Genomic DNA, 24,077 nt, shown 5'->3' with positions numbered 1-24,077 from the left:
TAGGTGGCCTTAGGGAGACTGCTACGCTGGAGCTCTGTGTGTTCTCAGGTCTCCTGCACATCTCTGCCTTGAGATTCATATCCAGCTCACAACCAGAGGAGCATTTTTCTCTGAGAGCTGCCTGCTTGCCCACTCACTGGCCGGGAAGCAGCATGTCACCCTGTGTATGTCCTTAGCCTCCCCCACCCCCCATCTGGCCGCCAGCTTTCTTTTTTTATATATATATTTTTAATTTTTTTCTCCACAATTTTCAGATATATATATATATATATGAATTAACTGCCTTGGAAATGGCCCTGGGTTGGGCCGAGGGGCAAAAAAGGGGTTGTGATGTTCCTTCAATATACCAGGGTGATTCGACACAAAAAACATGTAATCCTTCCTTGGTACAGAGCTGAAGGGATTGTATACTGTAGCCTCAAGGTTAATTCTCTGCCTTACAAGGCAATGGTTGGAAGTTCAAGTCCCAGTGAGAGTATGGCTAGCTGATGAAGCTAGAATTTCAAATTTAGCAAAAACATGTGAGTGTGTGTGTGTGTGTGTGTAGATTTTCATGGGTACAGGTATGAAGGTCTTGGCATATTCGGGTTTCTTCCCATGTAAGTTTCAGAGATTTCTGGCGACGTTTCGATAAAGTCCCACTTGTCATCTTCAGGCTGGTGCTTTTGTCCTTGTGCCAGGGCGAACATAGCAAGACCTAAGCTGCCTACCCTCTATAAATACTAGTGGGTGGGTGTGGAGTGCTGGTTCAGCAGCTGCAAACTGTGTTGAAACTTCTTGGTGAGTCAGTGGGGTAACACCTGGGGTCATTGATATAATTGATGTCTGCGGATTAGTTGATGCTTGTGGATTGTGGGTGATATCCTGAGTAGTTGCAGACTACTTAGCTGTTTTGTAATGTGTGTCTGGGGTGTAACAATTTTGGTTGGCTGTGAGTTTGTGGTCTGATCATGTGTTTATTGTGTTTGTCAGTTTGCTTTGTGTGCATGTCAGAGAGGGCTGCAACAGTTGGGGGCACTGCTGTAGTTTGGCTTCTGAGTGATGGTTGTATTTGGTCTGTAGGGTGGTTGTGGGTTTGGGTCTGGTGGAGGTGATTGGTGGTAGTGTCCTGTGTTGTTCTGGGTCTGGTTTCAGTTTGTATGGCTGGGATACGTTTGTTAATGAGGGCTGGTTTCCAGATGTCTGGTAGGCAGGAGGTATCATCACGTTTGTTCATATTGTGGGGGTGTTTTTCTATTTCAATGGCTTCCATGATTATTCTTTTGTTGTATTCAGTTTTGGAAATTAATTTAGTTCTGTCAAAATCAATTTCATATCCTGTAGTTTTGAACTGTTGGAAAAGGGAGGAAGTTTTTTCCTCTTTTCTTAATGTGTTCTTATGTTCTGCAACGCGTACATTTAATCTCCTATTAGCCGGAGAGGGGCGGCATACACATCCAATAAGTAAGTAAGTAAATAAGTAAGTAAGTTTGTCCAATAGATGTGGCTGGGCAGATTTTGGGCAAATCTGTGTTGTGCGCATGCATGGGGGTGAGTAGGGGAATCACATAGTGATGGGCCTCAGTAAAACCTTTTAATGCTCAAATTTGCTAATATTTGCTGCTTAACTAACAATACTATAGTCTCTTCTATCAGTAACTATACTCAGCCATGTGTTTGTGTTTATTCAATGTTTATGTGCGCTTGTGTTTGTTCAGTGTTTTGAAATTTTAATGTTCCATATTTCATCAGGAGGTCAAGGCAATAAACATAGCACAGTCTTCTCTATATTTACCCCATTGAGATAAGCTAGAATTCAGGAACCTGTGAGTCGTAATCCTGTCTCGACATGAAGTCAGCTGAGTAGCCTTTGGTCAGTCACCAGGACTAAAAAAAATACAAATGAGATAGGTTGTATGAACAGAAAGTAATTAGTTCAAAGGGAACTGATCTTTAAAATAAACTTCAGTTTGAATCTTTCCAAATACAGTGATACCTCATCTTACGAATGCCTCTTCATACCAACTTTTCGTGATACGAACCCGGGGTTTAAGATTTGTTTGCCTTGTCTTAGGAACCATTTTTATCTTATGAACCTGAGCCCAGGTGTGCGCTCTCTTACTGCCGCAGGGATTCCCCTGCCTTGTGACTATCACCGTCGGGATTTCCCACTTGCTTGCCACCCCTGTTGGGATTCCCCGCCTCCTTTTGCTTGCAGCTCTCCCTGGGTCACCCCATCGCCTTAAAGCAGTGAAGCCCCCCGCTGCCGCTTTTGCCCGGTCCTCCACGGGGGGCGGGGGGAGCTGCACCGCCTCCAAGCCCAAAATACCTGCCCCGGTGCACGCAGCAGTTCCCCTGCCTTGGATGCCCTTTGCTTGGGCTTTGTTTCCCCCCTCCTGGCAAGGAGGTGGGCTGCCCGGGGACTGGTGCTGCAAGCAAAAGAAGGCGGGGATATCCGATTTCCCATTTGCTTGCAGCGCCAATCCCGAGACGGGGAATCCTTGCCAATGTATCCACCTTCAAGCAAGCCAGAACCTACATCCATGGAAAAAATAAAAAGGAAAGGATTTAAAAGTGTAGAGAAATAGCGAGGGAGACCTCCTGTTCTTACCAGTGAGAAATTCAAGATCAGCCATAAAGAGACTTATTTGGGTTGCAGCTCGGGGGGGTGCGCAGACATTGGTGCAAAGCAGCAGGGAGAGAGAGGCAGAGCCCCACGTGTCCACACACCTTGCACACCCAAGGTGGGGGAAAAATAGGGGTGCAAGAGGCAAGCAGACACTTCCAATTAAGACAGTTCTCGAACCTGCGCGGGGAGTAGGGAGTAAAAAACCAGCTGTTTTGCATACTTCAAAGGGACTCCCCAGGAGGAAGCGAGTGAGACCTAGGGAGCCTTGTTTGAGGCCAAAGTGCCGGGATCCCCCTTTGCCTGCCGCCGCTTCCGAAAACACTTTCAAGGAGGGTGGAAGCCCCGCTGAGCAGGCAGCTTCCCGCATGTGTTAATCACCCACCCTCCAGGCAGCCTCAGCTGTTTTCCCCCCCCCCCGGCCATGAACAAGTAATAAGGCAAAAGGGGTGAGTTTGGGGATGGATTTGCATGCATTATTCGCTTTTACATTGATTTCTATGGGAGACATTGTTTCATCTTACGAACTTTTCTTCTTATGAACCTCATCACAAAACAAATTAAGTTCGTAAGACAAGGTATCACTGTATATTCTTGGTGATTTAATGATATGGTGAACCTATTAGCTCAGAGTGTCAAGTTAAGCATTTAGAAAATGCTTAACTTGACTTGTGTTATATCACACGCACAAAGATACATGCCTAAACACAACATTGAACAAAAGAGAAAGAATTCTCTATCTCTTTCTTATCTAGGCTATTCTGAACAGTGGCACTCAGGAGGAATGCCATTTTCCAAGATGCCTTGAAGCACAATGCAATTGTCTTATGTCTCAGCACTCCCAGGATTCGCTGCATGCCACTTACCTGTAGGAAAATATTCTCTTTGTATTGACAGGCCCCCTGGCTTACCTAAGATTTATCTAGGTCACAAAAAGCCTTCTTTCTTGATGTGGCTTTGGAGAATGCTCTTATGCAACCTCTGCAGTATCTGAAAACAGCACAAAAGCAGGCCCTTTTGTCTCAATTTTCACATCATATGTTCACCATTACTGATTTATACAATTCTCTTGTTGATATTAATTTGTAAAAATGTAGTCGGAATAGAATTATTTTTAAAGGTAGCCAGATGCTTATAATCATACTCATTTTCCCCATGACAATGGCAGAAATAATTAAAATTATACATTTCTGAATTGAATGTATATCTTCTGTGTGAAATATTATCCTTTACAAAGTGGCATACGCTTTCATTTTGAAAATCTTCCTCTTCGAAATTCTCACTCTGCTTGCTCTGGTGGTGATATTGCACATTACTAAGTTGCATGTTGTCACGGCTTCAGTGCAATTTAGTGTGTGTGATATTTTCACATGAGTGCTTGCACACAGGTTATTTGTTAACATTCTTGAATGTTATGTTTCTTGATTTAGGCTAATTCATTTTGGAAAATATTTATTGTTTTGACCTGGAAATTGTTAATCATTGCTCAAGAGTAATTTCTCTGTAGAAACTTTTTTTTTGCTAATTTGTTCCATTTTTTTATATTAATCACAAATAAATATTATTATTATTTATTTATTTATTCATTCATTTATTTATTTATTTATTTATTCATTCATTCATTCATTCATTCATTCATTTATTTATTTATTAGATTTGTATGCCACCCCTTTCCGAAGACTCAAATCTCTTTTCCCCCGGGCCGGTGGCTGGAAAAATTTGGAAGGCGCAAAGAAGGAAGTTCAGCTCGTAACTTTTTGCTGAGAGTGTGAAGAGCAAAAAGTTGCGAGACCGGAAGCTGAGCTTCCTTCTTCGCGCCTTCCAAGTTTCTCCGGCAAAGTTTGGAGCAAACACCCACACAGCCCTTCTATGGAGGCGCTGAGCTTCAGCCCGGAGGCAGCCTCTCCCGCAGCTGCAACGCCCTGCCCAGCTGGAGCTTCCCTGGCGGCAACGGCAGGTGAGCTTTGCAGCTCTCAGGCACAGGAAAGGCTCAGGCCTGAGGTGGGCCTGCAGGGGCAGCGAGGCTGGGCAGCGAAGGTGGGCACGTGGCAGCAGGGTGGGCAGCGAAGGCGGCGGCGCCAAGTGGGGGTTGAAGTAGGAGTGGGAGGGCGCCGGCAGCGGTGGCTGGTCGGGTTGCTGGATGCCGTACATGCTGACGCTGTGCTGGGCATGGCCGCGGGGCTGGTACCTCCATTCCGGCCCAGCCAGCGGGCCAGTGCCAGCCCTGTGCCCATACCCAGTGTAGTGCCAGCATGTACGGCGTCCAGCAACACGACCAGAAAGACAGTGCGCGAGAGATAAAAGTTGCAGCCGTGGGCCCGTGGCATTCCTTTCCCACCACCCAAATAAAGCATCCCCTCCAGCCTTTGGATCAGGCGATTTCTTTGCCTGGCCTCGGGTTGTACTGCGCTGTGCTGTGCTTTGGCCAACTAACCCCCCAAGCTTGCTCTGGGCTGAAAGCGGTCGCCGCTGCTCAACTCACGTTGCCACTGAGCTCTTGGAAAGCCACACTCATGGCTGGCGATGCCGGGGAGGACAAAGGAGTGGACGCGGCCACTGCCTCTTAGCTGGGGAGCCAGCTGGGGGCGGAGGTGACGGCGGAGTCCGGCGCTGGGGCCATGCTTTGCTGCTCCCTCAGGGCACCGCGTACTGGCAAGCCACCCTCTGCTCTCTCTCCGTACTCTCTCTCTTTCTCCCCCCTCTCTCTTTTTCTCTCTCTTTCTCTCTCCTCTTTCTCTCTTTTTTTCTCACTCTTTTTCTTTTCCTCTCTCTTTCTTTCTCTCCTGTCCAGACGCCGCCGTTGGTGCCTCTGCCCTGGAGCTCCCGTCCTGCCGCCGACCCGCAGCTACTGCCCGATGCCACTGTTGCCGGCGTGGTGTACAAGAGAGATAGAAAGAGAGAGAGAGAGAGAAAGGGAGAGGGAGAAAGCAAGAGACAGTGAGAAAGAAAGAAAGTGATAGAGAAAGGAAGGAAGAGAGAGAGAAAAGGAGGAAGGAAGAGAGGGAGAAGAAAGGAAGAGAGAGAACGAGAGAACAAGGGAGAGAGAAAGAAAGGGAGAGGGGGAGAGAAAGAGTGAGAAAAAAAGAGAGAGAAAGAGATAGCAAGAGAGAGAGAAAGAGGGGGAGAGAAAGAGAGAGAGAAAGAAAGCAAGAGAGAGAGAGGAAAGGAGAGGAAGAGAGAGAGAGAGAAATGAGAGAAAAAAGGGGAGAAAAAAGAGAAATGAGAAAATGATTGAAGCAGAGAATGAGAGGAAAGAGAGAGAAACTAAAGAGAGAGAGAAGTGACTCTTGATTTAATGCATATGATAAAAGCACCCAAAGAATAAGAGAGAAAAAAGCCACCTATTTTTGGAAATGGTTCACAGTATGTGTATGTATGTGTGTATGTGTGTATATATGTGTGTGTGTATATATATATGTTTTCGTAGATTTTCACGGGTACAGGTATGATGGTCTTGGTATATTCGGATTTCTTCCCATGTAGGATTTGGAAATTTCTGGCGACGTTTCGACGAGGTCCCACTCGTCATCTTCAGGCTGGTGTTTCTGTCCTTGTTCTAAGGCGAACCCTCAGTGTTCGCCTTAGAACAAGGACAGAAACACCAGCCTGAAGATGATGAGTGGGACCTCGTCTAAACGTTGCCAGAAATTTCCAAATTTGTTTTCGTAGATTTTCATGGGTATATGTATGTAGATTGTTCTGAGTTCGGGTTTTGCCCCGTGTAATATTTTGAGTGTCTATGCGACGTTTCGGTGAAATCACATTCACCATCATCAGGCTGAAGTTAGAAGTTTCGTGCTGCTGTAAATATAGTTATATTTACAGCAGCACGAAGCTTATAATTTCAGCCTGATGATGGTGAATGTGATTTCACCGAAACGTCACATAGACACTCAAAATATTACACAGGGAAAAACCCGAACTCAGAACAATCTACATATATGTGTGTGCGCGTGCGTGCGTACGTACGTGCGTACGTACATACATACATACATACATATATATATATATATATATATATATATATTTGTTTTCGTAGATTTTCACGGGTATATGTATGTAGATTGTTCTGAGTTCGGGTTTTGCCCCGTGTAATGTTTTGAGTGTCTATGCGACGTTTCGGTGAAATCACATTCACCATCATCAGGCTGAAGTTTTGAGCTTCGTGCTGTTGTAAATGTGGAATGTTTGCAACTGTCATTTGTTCCTTATATATAGTTTTGCGGGTGGAGATTTGGTTTGAATGTAGCAAATAGATTGGGTGACTATGTTGTAGTGATTTGATTGGTTGGTGGAATCACAATTGCTTGAAGGATTGACATGGTGATGATTATGATATGTTTTTTTTATTTAAGGCTGGTTTCCAAATCTCTGGTAGGCGAGACGTGTCATCTCTTTTATTTATGCAGAGGGGGTGTTTTTCTATCTCTATTGCTTCCATAGTAATTCTTCTGTATAAATTTTCTGTTTTGGAAAGTAATTTAGTTTTTTCAAAGTCAATTTCATGCCCTGTTTTTTTAAGAAAAATCTTCCATATGTCCAAAACTCTATGGCCTTCCAAAAATACACAAAGAAGGATAAGTGAAATAGAAATAGAGACAAACACCTGGGCGGACCATAACCCTCTATCCATATATTGGAAAGGTAAAAGGATAATAAAGAATTGGTCAATGAATAGAACAATAATAAAAGATCCTGAATATAAGAAATGGATAGAGAAGGAATTAGAGATTTTTCTAAAAATAAATAAAAACACAGATACCACCCCTCAAAATTTATGGGATACAACCAAAGCATATATACGTGAATTAACAATATAATTCATAGCAAAAAAAATAAAGAAAAGAAAGAATATCAAGGAACATTAGTAGAAGAATTAAGAAAATTAGAAATTTTAATGCAAAAAGAGGATAAGGACGACAAATTAAAAAATCAGAGAGAATTAATAAGACATAAACTGAGATTAATAGAACAAGAATTAATTGTAGAAAAGATAAAGAGAGTAAAACAAGATTATTTTGAACATGCGAATAAACCTGGAAGATGGCTGGCATACAAACTAAGAAAAGAGAGAGAAAATAAAATTATAAAAAATCTGACAGATTCAAAAGGTACAATAAAACATAGAATAGAAGATAAAAAGGAAATAGTATCGGAATTTTATAAACAATTATATAAGAAAGAAGAGATAAGTGAGGATTTAATTTTTAAATATCTGGAAAAAATAGAACTTCCAGTTTTAACGGAAGCTCAACAGCAAAGATTAAATAGACCTGTTACAGATATAGAATTAAAACAATCTATAAAGAATCAAAAAAATAATAAAGCGACTGGTCCAGACGCAATATCAGCTGAATTTTATAAACTAGAACTAGAAATATTTTTTTCCAACATGCTTGAGATATATAATCAAATATTGACAACAGGTAAATTACCAAAAACCTGGTCAGAAACTTTAATAACCTTAATACATAAGGCAGATACCAAGAAAGAAAAAATTGAAAATTACAGACCTATATCATTGTTGAACGTCGACTACAAAATCTTTATATCAATATTTGCTAATAGATTTTAAAGTATTATAAATAATATGATACATAGTGATCAAAATGGATTTCTACCAGGAAGACAAATTAAAAATAATTTAAGAATAATAGTTAATACTTTGGAATACTATGAGCAGCACCCTGAAAAGCAAATGGCACTTATATTTCTAGATGCTCAAAAAGCATTTGATAACGTGGATTGGAATTTTATGAAAATACAATTAAATAAGATGGAAGTAGGAACAAAGTTTTTTAATATAATAGATGCTATATATTCTGAACAAACTGCTAAAATTATAATAAATAGTGAACAAACAGAAAAAGTAATTATACAAAGAGGAGTAAGACAAGGTTGTCCAATATCACCATTGTTATTTATTTTAACTTTAGAAGCATTGTTGATAAAAATAAGAGCAGACAAGAAAATAAAAGGATTGAAAATTAGAAAAGAAATTTATAAAACACAAGCATTCGCTGATGACGTAGTGTTTATTTTGGATGACCCAATAGAATCTATTTTAAATTTAATAAATGTGATTGAAGAATATGGGAAAGTTGCAGGATTGAAAATAAATAAGGAAAAGACACAGATATTAACAAAAAACATGACTGAAATACAGAGAAAATACTTAGGAGACCTATCAAACATGAAGATCACGAAAAAAGTGAAATATTTAGGGATATGGATGACTTCCAAAGCCGTATCTTTAAAAGACGACAATTATTTAAAATTATTAAGTCAGATTAAAAAAGACTTAGAAATATGGAGTAATCTACAATTATCACTTGTAGGAAGAATCTCCACAGTTAAAATGAATATCCTTCCAAAAATATTGTTTCTTTTCCAAGTGATTCCAATAAATCCAGGAACGAAATTCTTTGCCGAATTGAATAAGATAATAAGAAAATTTATTTGGCAAGGTAAAAAATCAAGAATAAAACAAAACTCATTAGAAGATCGTAAGGAAAGAGGAGGCCTGGGTCTCCCAAATTGGAAACTATATTACCATGCCACGGCCCTGACACGGATAAAAGAATGGCTCACACTAGAAAATCAAAGATTGCTTAATCTAGAAGGCCACGACTTGATGGTCGGGTGGCATGCATTTGTATGGTATGATAAGTTAAGAACCCACTCATATTTTAAAAATAATGTTATTAGAAAGGCATTGATAGAAGTGTGGAATGAAATAAAGAAAAATCACGTTTTAGTAATGCCAGAATGGGTTTCACCCCTTGAAGCTATAGTACACCCAAATCTTAAAGGAAAAGGTAAGATTTGGAAATATAGTGATTTGTTAGATAATCAATTAAAATTAAGAACAAAACAAGAGTTATATGAGTTAGGTATAGATTTAGATTGGTGGCATTATATGCAGATTAGTTTTAGATATCAAATAGATGTAAAGACTTATATTTTTAAAAAAGAAAATAATGTATTGGGCAAATTATTATTCCAAAATCAAACAAAGACAATTGGAAATGTTTATAAATATTTATTAAATCATAGAACGATAGGTTGGATATTGAAGGATAATATGATCAGTTGGTGCAAAAATTTTGGCAAAAAGATTGATTTAGATACTTGGGAAAAGATATGGATGTATAATTGGAAAATAACAAAATCAATCTCTTGCAAAGAAAATCAAATCAAGATGTTTTATAGATGGCACCTTCCATCATATAGAATCTCTAAAATGTTTCCTTCGGTATCGCCCATTTGTTGGAAATGCAAAAAAGAAGTTGGCACATATTACCATGCATGGTGGACCTGTCCGGAGACAAAAATATTTTGGAATAAAGTAGAGAATTGGATAAATGAAATAACAAAGGAGAAGATTAAAAAATCTCCTGAATTTTTTCTATTGGGTATTTCAAACATAAAGTATAAAAAAGAAATTTAATATTTAATAATACATACCGTATTTTTCGCTCTATAAGACGCACCTGCTGATAAGACGCACCTAGATTTTAGAGGAGGAAAATAGAAAAAAAATATTTTGAGCCAAAAAGGGGAGAGGAAGAGAGGAAGGAGTGAAAGAAGGGAGTGAGGGAGGAAAGAAGGGAGGAAGGAAAAGGAAAGCAAGAAATGGAGGGAGGAAAGGAAGGAAGAAGGAAAGAAAGAAAGAAAGGGGGAAGGGACAGGAACAGAGGAAGGAAGCAAGGAAACTTATGAAAGGGGAGAGTAAGAGAGGAAGGACTGAAGGGAGGGAGGGAGGGAAGAAGGTAGGAAGGAGAAAGAAAAGAAGAAATAGAGGAAGGGAAGGTAAAAGAGAAAGAAAAAAAGCAAGAAAGAAAGAAAGAGAGAAAGAAAGAAAATGAAAGAGAAATAAAAATAGAGAGGGGGAATGAAAGAAATGGAAGGAGGGAAGGAAGGAGAGAAAGCAAGAGAAAGAAAGAAAGCAAGAGAAAGAAAAAAGAATGAAAGAGCAAGAGAGCAAGAGAGAAAAAGAAAGAAAGAAAGAAAGAAAGGCAACTTCAAAGAAAGGCTCACTGAGCATCTCTCACTCTCTCTCTCTTTCTTTCTCTTCCTTTCTCTCTCTCCTCTTCCTTTATCTCCTCTCTCTCCCTCCCTCTCTCTTTCTCTCTCTCCCTCTCTTGCTATCTCTCCCCCCTCTCCCTCTCTCTTTCTCTCCCCCCTCTCCCCCCTTTCCCTCTCTCTTTCTCCCTCTCTTTCTCTCTCTCCCCTTCTCTCTTTCTCTCTCTCTCCCCCTTTCTCTCTCTTCTTCTCACTTTCTCTCTCTTGTTTTCTTTCTGTCTCTTTTGCTTTCTCTCTCTCTCACTCTTTCTCTCTTGTTTTCTTTCTCACGCTCTTTCTTTCTCTTGTTCTCTCTCCCCCCTTTCTCTCACTCTCGCTTTCTCACTTTCTCTCTATCTTGCTGTCTGTTGCTCTCACTCACTCTCGTTCTCTCTCCGTTCTTCTCAGCGGTGATGCGCGCACGCCCTGCCCGCCTCACCTTTGCCGGGCTCCCAGCAAGGGGGTTGCAGGAGAGGCGGGGCTGGCGAAGGTGATATTCAATGTCGGGGGCGCTCGGGCCAGGAGGGACGCCGCTGCCCCCCCTTCCCTCTCTCCGCCCGCCGCTGCGCCTCCTTGACGGGCAAAGGTTTTTCTCAGCGGAGGTCTTCAATGTCGGGGGCGCACGGGCGTTTGCGCGCGCTCCCTATCTCCCTGCTAGCCCACTCGGAAATAAGAAAAGCCGGCAAAGGCTTTTCTTATTTTGAATATTCCGAGTGGGCTAGCAGGGAGATAGGGAGCGCGCGCAACCGCCCGTGCGCCCCCGACATTGAAGACCTCCGCTGAGAAAAACCTTTGCCCGTCAAGGAGGCGCAGCGGCGGGCGGAGAGAGGGAAGGGGGGGCAGCGGCGTCCCTCCTGGCCTTGGCGGGCCACCCGACCCTCCCCACCTCCTGCAAATGCGGCGGGCGGCGGGGGGAGAGCGAGGAGCCGGTTCTGGCGGGCGCGGGGCTTGGCTGGCTGGCTGGCGGGGGGAGCGCCGCTGGTGGTGCGGAGGGAGACCCTCCTCCGGGAGGGAGGGGGCCAGGCAGCAGCTAGCCAGCCAGCCGGCGGGATGGCGCTTCCGAGTTCGCAGCCTCCCCCCCCTCTCTGCCTGCATCTTCGCTCCATAAGACGGGGCTGATTTTTCTTCCTACTTTGGGAGGAAAAAAACTGCGTCTTATGGAGCGAAAAATACGGTATATTGACAGCGGTACGAATAACATTCGCACAGAAATGGAAAGAAAAGACGATACCGAAAGACACTGAGGTGCTTAAAAAAATTATAGAGAGTGCAGAACTAGATATGATGACTAAACGTTTGAACAATCAAACCGAAACAGAATTTTATAAAATTTGGGATAAAGTATATGATTGGTGGAATGTTAAAAACAGTATAAAAAATTAAATATATAAGAATAAATGACTATTTTAAAATCATAAGATAGAACTATATAGTTTATATTATAACTAACTTAGAAGTGTTTATATTATCTCCTTCTTGTATTACTAATAATTTGTTTATTGCTTTTTGATATATATACAGTATATATATATGTATGTATGTATGTATGTATGTATGTATGTATGTATATTATTTTTCATGATTTTTCTTTTTTTAAAAAAAACACATAAAGAAACTTAATTACCGTATTTTCCGGCGTATAAGACGACTGGGCGTATAAGACGACCCCCTAACTTTTCCAGTTAAAATATAGAATTTGAGATATACTCGCCGTATAAGACTACCCCTCTTCTGTACATCATAGACCTGACTGAGTCTAGGTCTATGATGTACTTGCATTGAGAAAAAAATCATTTCTGAACATGATAACACAATATTTTAATTACTAATGATGAAGATCTTATTGTTAAAATTATGAATGAATTATTTAGAGAGAGAGAGCCAAGTGGGAGCACTCTTCTGTCTATCTCTCCATATGTCTCTGTCTATCTGTCTTGTCTGCCTCTCATATTTCTCCTCACCACAATTAAGTTTATTATTATAACTCATCATAATTTGTCAACACAAAAAGGTGAACCTGGCTATTTTCCTTTCTCCTACCATCTATTCTGCAGGTATCTTTCAGTCTAACATGCAGCATGCTGACACCTATGTGAGAATCTATTATGGAATGAGAATCTGTATGTGATATCATGATATGGCAATCCAAACAGCCCATCCATTTTTTCCTCTTTCCGCACTTTCTGTCTTTATCCTCTTGCAATGTCACTTAAACAGATTTTAACTTGTCGGGTTTAATTAGTGACCCTGCCAATTTTCAGTACTGTGCAGTGTGCTATGATACAGAGCAGGGTGAATAATATGACCTCAGCTTTTAAAGTTATTTTAAAATGTTGCCTAAGAAATATGAAAAGATGATTCTTTTTGGAGGAAAAGTACATTTTCAATGGTTAAACATAAGAACAAATACAAACAGGCAGAAATAAATGCATCCAGTTTAACATTCAATCATTTCCCTGGCTCTTTTTATTGAAATGAACAAGTTCATACATTCAATTTTGCAACCACTAATAATGTTGGTCAAGTAGGTACAAAAATACCTGGGGAAATGATCAAAGTCTTTCTCTCTCCCCCTCTCTCTCCCTCTCTTTCTCTCTTGCTATCTCTCTTTCTCTCTTTTTTTTTTGCTTTCTCTCTTTCTCTCCCCCTCTCTCTCCTTCTCTTACTATCTCTTTCTCTCTCTTTATGTCTCCCCTCTCTCCCTCTCTCTTGCCATCTCTTTCTCTCCCTCTCTCTTTCTCTCTCTCCCTCTCTTGCTATCCCCCCTCTCTCTTTCTCTCTCTCCTTCTCTTGCTATCTCTTTCTTTCTTTCCCCCCTCTCTCCCTCTCTCTTTCTCTCTCTCCCTCTGTTGCTATCCCCCTCTCTTTCTCTCTGTCCCTCTCTTGCTAACCCCCTGTCTCCCTCTCTTGCTATCTCTTTCTCTCCCCCCTCTCTCTTTCTCTCTCCCTCTCTTGCTATCTCTTTCTCTCCCCCTCTCTCCATCTCTCTTTCTCTCTCTCCCTCTCTTGCTATCTCTTTCTTTCTCTTTCTGCCCCCCCTCTCCCTCTCTCTCTCTCTCTCCTTCTCTTTCTCCCTCTGTTGCTATCCCCCCTCTCTCTTTCTCTCTGTCCCTCTGTTGCTAAACCCCCCCTCTCTTGCTATCTCTTTCTCTCCCCCCCTCTCTCCCTCTTTTTTTCTCTCAGCAGCAGCAGCAGCAGGGTGATCAGCTGTGAGGCGGAGCTACGGAACCGAGGCACGGATGGCGGCGGCTAGACATATCGCGTGTGGGCGAGCCTGTGCTTTGCGCAGGCTCGCCCAGCTGGGAGGCGGTGTTCTCGCCCCTCCCAGCTGAAACTGAGGTCCGGCCGGGGCGATTCTTCCCCGGCCGGACAGGCACGCTGGTGCTGCCAAAGGCAGCGTGTGGGCGAGCCTGTGCTTTGCGCAGGCTCGCCCAGCTGGGAGGCGGTGTTCTCGCCCCTCCCAGCTGAAACTGAGGTCCGGCCGGGGCGATTCTTCCCCGGCCGGACAGGCACGCTGGTGCTGCCAAAGGCAGCGTGTGGGCGAGCCTGTGCTTTGCGCAGGCTCGCCCAGCTGGGAGGCGGTGTTCTCGCCCCTCCCAGCTGAAACTGAGGTCCGGCCGGGGCGATTCTTCCCCGGCCGGACAGGCACGCTGGTGCTGCCAAAGGCAGCGTGTGGGCGAGCCTGTGCTTTGCGCAGGCTCGCCCAGCTGGGAGGCGGTGTTCTCGCCCCTCCCAGCTGAAACTGAGGTCCGGCCGGGGCGATTCTTCCCCGGCCGGACAGGCACGCTGGTGCTGCCAAAGGCAGCGTGTGGGTGAGCCTGTGCTTTGCGCAGGCTCGCCCAGCTGGGAGGCGGTGTTCTCGCCCCTCCCAGCTGAAACTGAGGTCCGGCCGGGGCGATTCTTCCCCGGCCGGACAGGCACGCTGGTGCTGCCAAAGGCAGCGTGTGGGCGAGCCTGTGCTTTGCGCAGGCTCGCCCAGCTGGGAGGCGGTGTTCTCGCCCCTCCCAGCTGAAACTGAGGTCCGGCGGGGCGATTCTTCCCCGGCCGGACAGGCACGCTTGTGCTGCCAAAGGCAGCATGTGGGCGAGCCTGTGCTTTGCGCAGGCTCGCCCAGCTGGGAGGCGGTGTTCTCGCCCCTCCCAGCCATCGCAAATATCGGCGCCACTGTCCTATATCCGGCGTATCTTTTGGAAAAGATTTTCAGGGGTTAAAAAGTCGTCTTATACGCCGGAAAATACGGTAATAATTTTAATTTTAAAAATTTATAACTAAACTTAACGATAATGTAATCTTCAAGTGTGGTTTTTCTGCTTAGATCTGATAATAGTTAGAGTTTTTAATATTCTGTATTAGTTAGACTTCTATGATAAGCGGAGCAATGGTAGCTCCTTAAATGTTCAATGTTGTATGTCTTTGTTTGTTTTCTTTTGAAAATAATAAAAAATATTTTTTTTAAAAAAAGAAGGAATACCTCTCAGGCCAATAGTCAGCTCCATAGGCTCCCCTCTACAAAATCCTGCCAAATTTTTAGCCAAATATCTTCAGCCCTATACAGAAACTATCACCTCATATGTACAAAATTCATTCCACTTTATAGAAAATAATTAAAAAACAAAACCTACAACCTGGTGACCTACTTGTGAGTTTTGATGTCGTATCCCTTTTCACCCAAATACCTATTAAAGAAGCCTTAACAGCTATCCAAAACAAACACGAGCCCCCCAAATATATCTTAGATCTAACCAACCACTGTCTGACAAATACATACTTCATCTATAATGAACAAAGATATAAACAGATAGAGGGAGCCCCCATGGGTCTACTAATTTAATCATTTTATCAAAAAATGAAATAAGATTGGTTTGGCATGATCTGTTTTTAACAAATCTGTGCAGGCAACTAGTCATAACTTTATTTGTTTCTAGATGTTCACGGATTGAATTTTTTTTTTACTTATCTTTTCCAGGATATATATATGCATACATTGTCAAAACAACAACAACAACAAACAACCAAGAACAAGAACTTTTTTTTTCTGACAATGGATTTATTTTTATTCTTAAGCAAATTTATAGCAAATAGCTTTTAACTGGAAGGAACTAATAAGTACATACTTATCATCAATAGCCCTAGCACTTAGACTTATATACTGCTTCACCAGTGGTTTACCGCCCTCTAAGCGGTTTTACAGAGTCAGTATATTGCCCCAACAATCTGGGTCCTCAGTTTACTCTCCTCAGAAGGGCGGGAAGCTAAGTCAATGATGATCCAATGAAACCTGAACTGCTGGCAGTCAGTAGTTAGCAGAAATAGCTTGCAGTATTGGAGTGTAATAATCGCACAGCTTTTATCCTATTATCTAAATATACATTAATAGAGAAGTCTACTGTAGAATTTACATGGCTTTTACATTCCTCCAGGGGGGTATTTGACGCATCTCTCAAAATGGCTGGGTTCTATGGCCTATATACCTGGCTGACTCATACCATCTTTGGAATAAACATTGTCTTCATACCCTCAGGTGAGAACAAAAATGTTGAATGTTTGTGTTCATTTTATCTGAACTTTAGTGTAATATTCAGTATTGAATCCTATATCATAGAAAATATATATATCCTTACATTAAAGAATTATGGCATAACAGAGTTGAAAGGGACTTTGAAGGTCTTGTAGTCCAGCTCTTTGCTCAAGCAGTAAACTCTGTATTGGTCGGATGAAATATGACTCTAGCCATGATTAGGTACATTCTCCAATGCACTTGCAAGGAGAGTCCAAGATGGGTAATTCTACAGTCTGATTGGTCGGGACTGAGTTTAATTTAAATATTAGGCTGGCACCGCCCCCTTAGCCCTCCAGTCTAAAAAACTCAGTCGCAGTAAAGGGACTTTGAGTTTATTCTTCTTATGTTTTGTTGTTAATGTCAATATAATGTTTAGATTTATGAATAAATTTATTACTAATAATTTTTATTTCTCTTCTCTTTTTGTCTTTCAGGTGCAGCAGGGGGAAGATTTTTCCTCGGGCAGCCAGGGTTCAAACCTCCAGAGGGTTTCACCCTGTCAGCTGCTGCTCCTCTGGTCTTGTCCCTACATATTTGAGGGCCATGTGGGACACAGAGAGAGCTCACGGGCTGTCTACTCCCGTGGTAGCGCCCGGTAGCCGAGGTGGTGACTGACGCCTCGGGGGGGTCCGCCCCTCCCGTGGCGAATAGGTCACAGGGCTGCTTGTCCAGTCCGGACAGGAGCCTTCCTGAGGGGCTCTAGAGGCTCCCCTCCCCCTCCACCGCTCCGCGCTACCTTGGTTGGCGCCGGGAGAGCCGACTATCAGCTGGGAGCCTCAGAGGCGCGAGAACAGCGATCGGCGTCGGCTTGGATAATGGGAAAAGGAGCGTTGTCGAGCGCCGGGCTCAGAACCGCAGACTGGGTGGCAGAGCCCCTGGAAGCGCAATCGGAGGGCGGGGGAGCTTGGCTTCCCGCCCGTTTCCTTGACAACGGCCCGGCAGCCATTTTGGGCAGAAGAGATGCACCGGGTGGCTCGAAACGCACCCAAATGTATCCAGCGTTGCCGGGGCAACGGCCCGGCGGCCATTTTGGAGGCCTAAATGACAGCCCCCCCCTCTTCAGGAGACGAGATAGGAGCGCCGAGCGTTCCTTCTACCTGGCAACGCGCAGCCGCAGTCGGAGGCTTGTTTGTGTGGAACAGTTGCTCCTAACGGTTGCTGCTGTGGCGTGCTGCTCAAATTGATTACTGTCTTTTCGTGAGTACTCACTGACCATGGCAGAACAATCAGCCCAGTCCGGGGAAGAGGCCACTGTCACCAGGCCCAGCACCCCCAGGGAAAAGGCTCAGAAGCCCAAGTCCTCACAGGGGAATGCCCTCAGAGAGGCGGAGAAACGTATAAAGGCCCTAGAGAGGCAGTTAGAGGCTTCTCAGAAGTCAGTTGGACCTTTTTCTTCTTCTGCCCTGCCTTCCAATGCCATCCCTCCACCAGCCTCCCCCATGTTCACACCAGGGGTAGTAGGCTCGGCCCCTGAGAGGGATTGGTCTCCGGAGAGAGTCCTCCAGTCAACTGCTTCAGCGAGGCCAGAGGCCTTAGTATTGGGGAGGCAAGCTACCTGGCCTAGCACGTTGATGACCCCTCAGACTACATTCCTCATCAATTGGGACAGGACCCTGCAGCTACCTTCACTCCTACAGCTGCGGGGTTGCGCAATGCACAGGAGGCCTGGCAGAGCATGCCCCAGGCCCTGCAGGACCTTGTCTCTAGCGCATACACCCACGGGATGGCTAATGCGGTGCAACAGCAACAGCGGCTGCCAGCAATTCCAGTTCCAGACAGGTATAGAGATCCCTGGATGGCTCCTGCACCTCAATCGATCATGGAGTCAAGGGAGGAGGATTCCTTCTCCAGAGACGAGTTCAGTGAGGCGGAGGATGAGCTGTCCGGAGATGACCAGCCACCGGAACAACCGACCTACACCGGTTTGTTTAAGTCATCCCTATTCAGAGTGTCTAGACTTATTTAGTCTAGACTTTCTTAGTTGAACTTTCAACTTTCAGGGATGCTCCATGTCTGAAAAAGGAGATCTTCTCCACTGGGAACATCTTTGTCTTGACTTATCCCAGTCTATCTCGGTTGATTCCTGATCCAAGAAATTGTAGTGATAATTTTTAAAAAAGTTTTCCCTTTTTAAGTAAAACACAGAATAAAATAACAATTGAAACAATGACACACTGCTCTTAATATAAGGGGCCTTTGTGCTAATGGATACAAAATTCCCTGTATATGTTTATACATGGCAGATATGAATTGATTTAAAATCAGTTTCATATGCACCAAGGAAAAGAAGTGTTTTGGCATCTTCTTAAACTCCAAATAGCTGAGCCTAAGTAGACCCTGTTTCATAGAGCCAGATGAGAAGAAGCTTTTAAGTATGATGTAGTATTCAAATACATGATAGAACCAAATGACGCTGCAACATTATGTTTTTCTTGCACATTTACTGCTTCAGATGTTGTGGATCTGATAGGTTAAGCACATAAAAGGTGAAGGACCGTTGAACTTACCTGAACGGTCTTCTCGATGCACTGCAAGGAGAGTCCAAGATGGGTAATTCTACAGTCTGATTGGTCGGGACTGAGTTTAATTTAAATATTAGGCTGGCACCGCCCCCTTAGCCCTCCAGTCTAAAGGAAACGAAGGAGCAGTAAAGCTAACAAAATTTATTGAAACATTCAAGGAAACTAGTAAACACAACCTTCTAACCATAGCCCCGGTCCCGAATTCGGGCGGGTTTGGACTCTCCTTGCAGTGCATCGAGAAGACCGTTCAGGTAAGTTCAACGGTCCTTCTCCAATGCACTTGCAAGGAAAGTCCAACATGGGATATACCCAAGATATTAACCAAGGGAGGGAGAAGGCTGGACCGGGGGCTCTGAAAATGAACACACCCGCTGCAATACCCTCCTCCCAAAAGCTGCCTCCGCGGAAGCAAAGGAGTCAATCCGATAATGTCTGACGAATGTGGACGGAGCCGCCCAAGTGGCTGCCCTACAAATGTCCTCTAACGAAGCCTGAGTTCTCCATTGCATCTGGAAGGAGAGTCCAACATGGGTAATACTCCAATTCTATTGGTAGAGACTGAGTTAATATTAACATATTAATGAGCACCGCCCCCTCTGCTCTCCCCATGAGCCAGTTTTAAAACTCAGTCTTAGAGTAGAGACATACTGAGTTGTAGCTTAGGGGTTTTAGTAACCTTAAAATAATAAAAATTAAATATGTAAAGTGTTGTTACCGTTTTAATCCTTTTCTTTGTTTTTCAGATGCTGCAATAGAAGAGGAGCAGACGGTCAGGGGTCTCTGCCCTCAGTGGGCAGCACCCCCAACGAACCTTCTCAGGGGTTGTTTGCCTTCCCCCAGTGGGAGCACCCCGAAGAGAAGCAACCAGCCTGGGGGTCCCTGGTCTCCGAGACCATACCGGGGCTGTCAGCCAAAGGTGGGGGGGTCCGCCCCCCCCCACTGGGAGGCTTGAAGGCGTCTCGCACGGAGCGAGGAAAGTCGAGCGCCTTACAGCTGACAGGGAGGTCAGCGCCGAGCCGCGGCAGACGCTAGGAGATCGGAACGACTCCACGCTGCCGGAGAAGCCGGAACGGCTACCGCCGCGCCCACCACAGCTGCCGCAACCGCCGGAGCCACTCGCGGGGCCCAAACGGGCAAGTGCCGGCCTGAGGAGCCGGGAAGGGGCGAGAAAGCCCCACTCTCCAGCCGCCCGGCCACGGGGGGACCCAGCAGCGGTCCGGAGAACACGGAGGCTGGGCGCCGCCATTTTGGGAGCGGCTAGAGCGGCAAGCGCTTTTTGGGCGCGAAAAACAGCTGGGCAGGCGGCGAAAGGGCGCGAACGAGCCAGAAGGCTCTAGTGCGCAGGCGCAGACCCGGGGAGGCCCAGGGCGCCATTTTGGGAGCTTTTGCTGACGAGGCAGGCGAGAACCAAGCCACCGGAGGTCAGCCAACATTTAAACCTGAATTAAATCACTCTCAAACGTGAGTAATATGGAGGAGAATCAGGGAAAGGAGGTCACAGGCTCTCCTGCCATCCCTAAAGATAAAGTGAAAGGGAAAGCCAAGGAAAAGACTAAGCATTCATCTGCTTCCTCATCCTCCATTAAAGAGGCTGAAAAGCGCATTAAGGCGCTAGAACAAAAGCTGGAAGCAGCACTTCAATCGCCTCCAGGGGGTCTTCCTCTAACTCAAAGGCATCCCTTGGACCCTATGTCACCCCCATCCACCTTTGGGCCCTCAGGGGTTACGCCTGAGAAAGACTGGTCACCAGATAGGCAGTTTCTCCCCCTGCCTCAAGTGATGCCTTCACCCAGCACATCCTGGGCCAGACCAGCTTCAGTAACACAGGCACCTAGAGGCCTCCAGGGGCCATCAGCTACCTTCACGCCCACAGCGGCGGGCTTGCGGTCTCAGCCCGGGGCGTGGCACAATTTACCCCCAGACCTGCAGGACATTATCGCAAATGCGTACTCGCAGGCTCCCGGGGCACAACAGTATGGAGGGCCTCCACAACACGCTCCAGATGCATGGTCGGTTCCGCCCCCCTCGGGTTTTGGCTCTCTATTGGAAGAACAAGAACAGTTTGAGGAAAGTGAACCGGAGTATGGCTTTTCCGAGGATGAGGCTGCCCCAGAGCAGGCCCCTTCGGTTGGCTTGTTCAAGCCAGCGCTCTTCAGAACCTTATTGTCTAAGGCTAAGCAAGTGATGAACCTGCCGGGTTCAGAAAAGACTCCGGAAGCCACTGAGTCCGGTCAAACTTCAGCCTCCCTACTGGACGAGCCTCAACCCGAGTCTGACCATTTTCCGGCATCAGGCATTTTCGTAAAAGGGATCAAAAGACCTTGGCAGCAACCTGCGGCAGCTCAGGGACCTTCCACCCTCGAGAGGAAATTTTACACTTTCGACGAGGAGGTGGAAAAGCTGCTCGAATTTCCCCCAATTGACCAGCCGGTAGTGACGCTGGTCTCCAGCGCATTGGTCCCCTCGGAGACCGGGGAATGCCTACGACCGGAGGAACGGAAGGCGGAGACATTACTCCGTAAAGCCCACCAGATGTCTGGTTGGGGATTTCGGGCTGCAGCAGCGGCATCATTCATTAACCGCGCTTCCCTCATGTGGATCAAGGAAATGCAATCCCGACTAGGGCCCGAGGACGGGCGCCTCCGCCAGGACTTAAGTAAACTACTGGCGGCGACAGAATTTTCGGCAGATGCCACCCTCCACGCGGCCAAGTTCGCCACCAGAAGCATGGCAACGACATTGTCATCACGCCGCCTGCTGTGGCTACGGAACTGGCAGGCAGATCTTAAGTCTAAGTGGCGCCTAGCCTCTGGCCCCTTCCAAGGTTCCACTCTCTTTGGGGACCTGTTGGAGAAGGTGTTGGTGGAGGACAAAGATAAAAGGAAGGTCCTTCCTAGAGCTCACAGGAGGCCGGATAGAAGGTTCACGCCGTACTCAAGGAGGCAGTCCTTTCGCTGGGAGACTTCTACCGGTTCCACGCAAAACCAACGTTCCTTCCCTCAGGGACAATACAACCAACAGTCCTATAGGAGTGACCGTGGCTCTTATCAAGACAGGACAAGAGGCTATCATCAGTCCAGGAGGCCCTTTCGTGGCAACTCTCAAAGAGGGTTCAAACGCACGAAATGACGCGAACAGCACGCAGCCCATCGGAGGGAAGCTGCAGGGGTTCTGCAGAGCCTGGCAGGCGACCTCCTCCGACAAGTGGGCCACAGCAACCGTTACTCAAGGGCTCCGATTGGAATTCATCCAAACACCTCCCAGCCGCTTCATACGTTGTCCCACACCAAGGGACATACCAAAACAACTACAGCTACGCAAGGAAATTTCACATCTGTTAGAAATCCAGGCCATAGAGTCAGTGCCACAACAGGACGAGGGCAAGGGATTTTATTCCATGATTTTCATCGTGCCCAAACCCTCAGGAGGTTGCAGGTTGATCCTCAACCTGAAACAATTGAACCTTTTCGTAAAATATCGAAGGTTCAGGATGCACTCATTGCAGACCATTCTGGCTTCCATTCGATACCGGGACATCTTAACATCTATCGACCTCAAGGAGGCATACCTGCATGTCCCTATCCACCCGGACCATCGCAGGTTCCTCAGATTTGTCACCGAAGGGAAGCACTATCAATACAGGGCCATGCCATTCGGACTGTCTTCGGCCCCCAGAACGTTCACGAAGCTCCTGGACGTTTTGACTGCCAGCTTAAGGGCTTGTTCCATCAGACTGATGGCGTACCTGGACGACATAATCATCTTGTCCAGGTCCCAGATAGCGGCAGAGAGGGAGCTCAAAGAGACCATTCACACCTTGGAACTGCACGGCTTCACTATCAATGTGGAGAAAAGCCAGCTAGTACCGACTACCAGATTACTACACCTGGGAGCGATTATCGATACTCAAGAGGGCACGGTGTCGTTGTCACCGGAGAGACAGGACAATATTCGGCGATTAATTGCCAGTCTTCGCAAGGGACCAGTAACACTGTCACTGCTGTCAAAAATACTGGGGACTCTGGTGTCAGCCATTGGCATCGTCCCCTGGGCCAGGTTCCATATCAGGACACTACAGTGGTTCCTGCTTCCAGCTCAAAGGAACAAGGTGAGCCACTCACACAGACAAGTATGCTTACCTCAAAGAGTCCGGGAGTCCCTCCAATGGTGGACTTCGGCCGCCATAAGCAGGGGTTCCCCATTCCAAGTAACAGATCAGGTCATTTTGACAACCGACGCCAGTCTTACGGGATGGGGAGCTCACCTTGGAGCTCACATGGCTCAGGGACTGTGGACTGCAGAGGACCTTTCAGAGGTCAACATCAACTTTCTGGAGTTAAAAGCTGTTTTCCTAGCACTAAAGACATTTGCATCCCTGGTTCATCAACAGCACGTGCTGGTGCTTACGGACAATGTGGCGACCAGAGCCCACTTGAATCATCAAGGGGGCACCAGGTCGCGACGTCTCATGGAGGAGACGGAGGCACTATTCCGCTGGGCCGAACAACATCTAAGGTCTCTAACAGCGGAGCACATCGCAGGGATTTCCAATACACAGGCAGACTGGCTGAGCCGCTCCACCTTGGATCCGTCAGAGTGGAGACTGGATCCGGCTCTGTTCCAGCAGGCGGTGAGTCGGTTTGGCCTTCCACTGGTGGACTTATTTGCCAGCCCCTCGAACGCCCAACTTCCGAGGTTCTACACGAGGTTTCCAACACAGGGCGCGGAAGGGGTCAACGCTCTCCTGTCAGCTTGGCCACCAGGACTTCTTTATGCCTTTCCGCCAACGAACCTACTACCGAGGGTAGTGGAAAAGATCCTGAAGGAGAGAGCGGAGGTGTTGCTGGTGGCCCCTCATTGGCCTCGACGTCCGTGGTTCTCCGACTTGGTGGCACTATCGGTGTCAACCCCTTGGAGGATTCCGGACCGTATGATAGCTCTCAGCCAGGGGAACCTACAACATCCAGATCCCCAGTGGCTCCAACTGACCGTTTGGCACTTGAACGGGTCAGGTTACGAGGGTTGAAACTACCGGAAAAGGTCATAGACACCATGCAAGCGGCAAGGCGCCCATCCACTTCTCGGATTTATCAGACGACATGGGCAGCCTTTTGCGGCTTCTGCGACAAACACCAAATCAATACTGAACAGGCCTCAGTCATTACGGTCCTAGAGTTCCTACAAACTGGACTGGATCGGGGCTTAGCCCCTAATACACTCAAACGGCACGTAGCAGCCCTCGCGACCATGATACAGGTTGAGGGTGTCCGCTCCTTAGCTTACCATCCTTGGATCAAAGATTTTCTACGGGGAGCTGTAAACCAAC

The 24,077-nt window shown here is 45.9% G+C and overlaps 1 protein-coding gene across 3 annotated transcripts in view; it reads left to right on the top strand.

Annotated features, from left to right (window-relative positions):
- The window catches only part of TMEM245 (transmembrane protein 245), a 92,556-nt gene that overhangs the window by 56,411 nt on the left and 12,068 nt on the right, over nucleotides 1-24,077 (top strand). For 2 of the 3 annotated variants that reach the window (XM_070766879.1, XM_070766878.1), the window contains one exon: nucleotides 16,090-16,190. In XM_070766879.1, coding sequence (XP_070622980.1) covers nucleotides 16,090-16,190 — 101 coding nt within the window. Of the gene's footprint in view, nucleotides 1-3,360; nucleotides 3,388-16,089; nucleotides 16,191-24,077 lie in introns of those variants that run through there. The other variant, XM_070766880.1, reaches the window with a different exon arrangement.

Source organism: Erythrolamprus reginae, chromosome Z (assembly GCF_031021105.1).
Source record: "Erythrolamprus reginae isolate rEryReg1 chromosome Z, rEryReg1.hap1, whole genome shotgun sequence".
Classification (NCBI taxonomy): Eukaryota; Metazoa; Chordata; class Lepidosauria; order Squamata; family Dipsadidae; genus Erythrolamprus; species Erythrolamprus reginae.
This window is presented reverse-complemented; position numbering and strand designations above follow the sequence as displayed.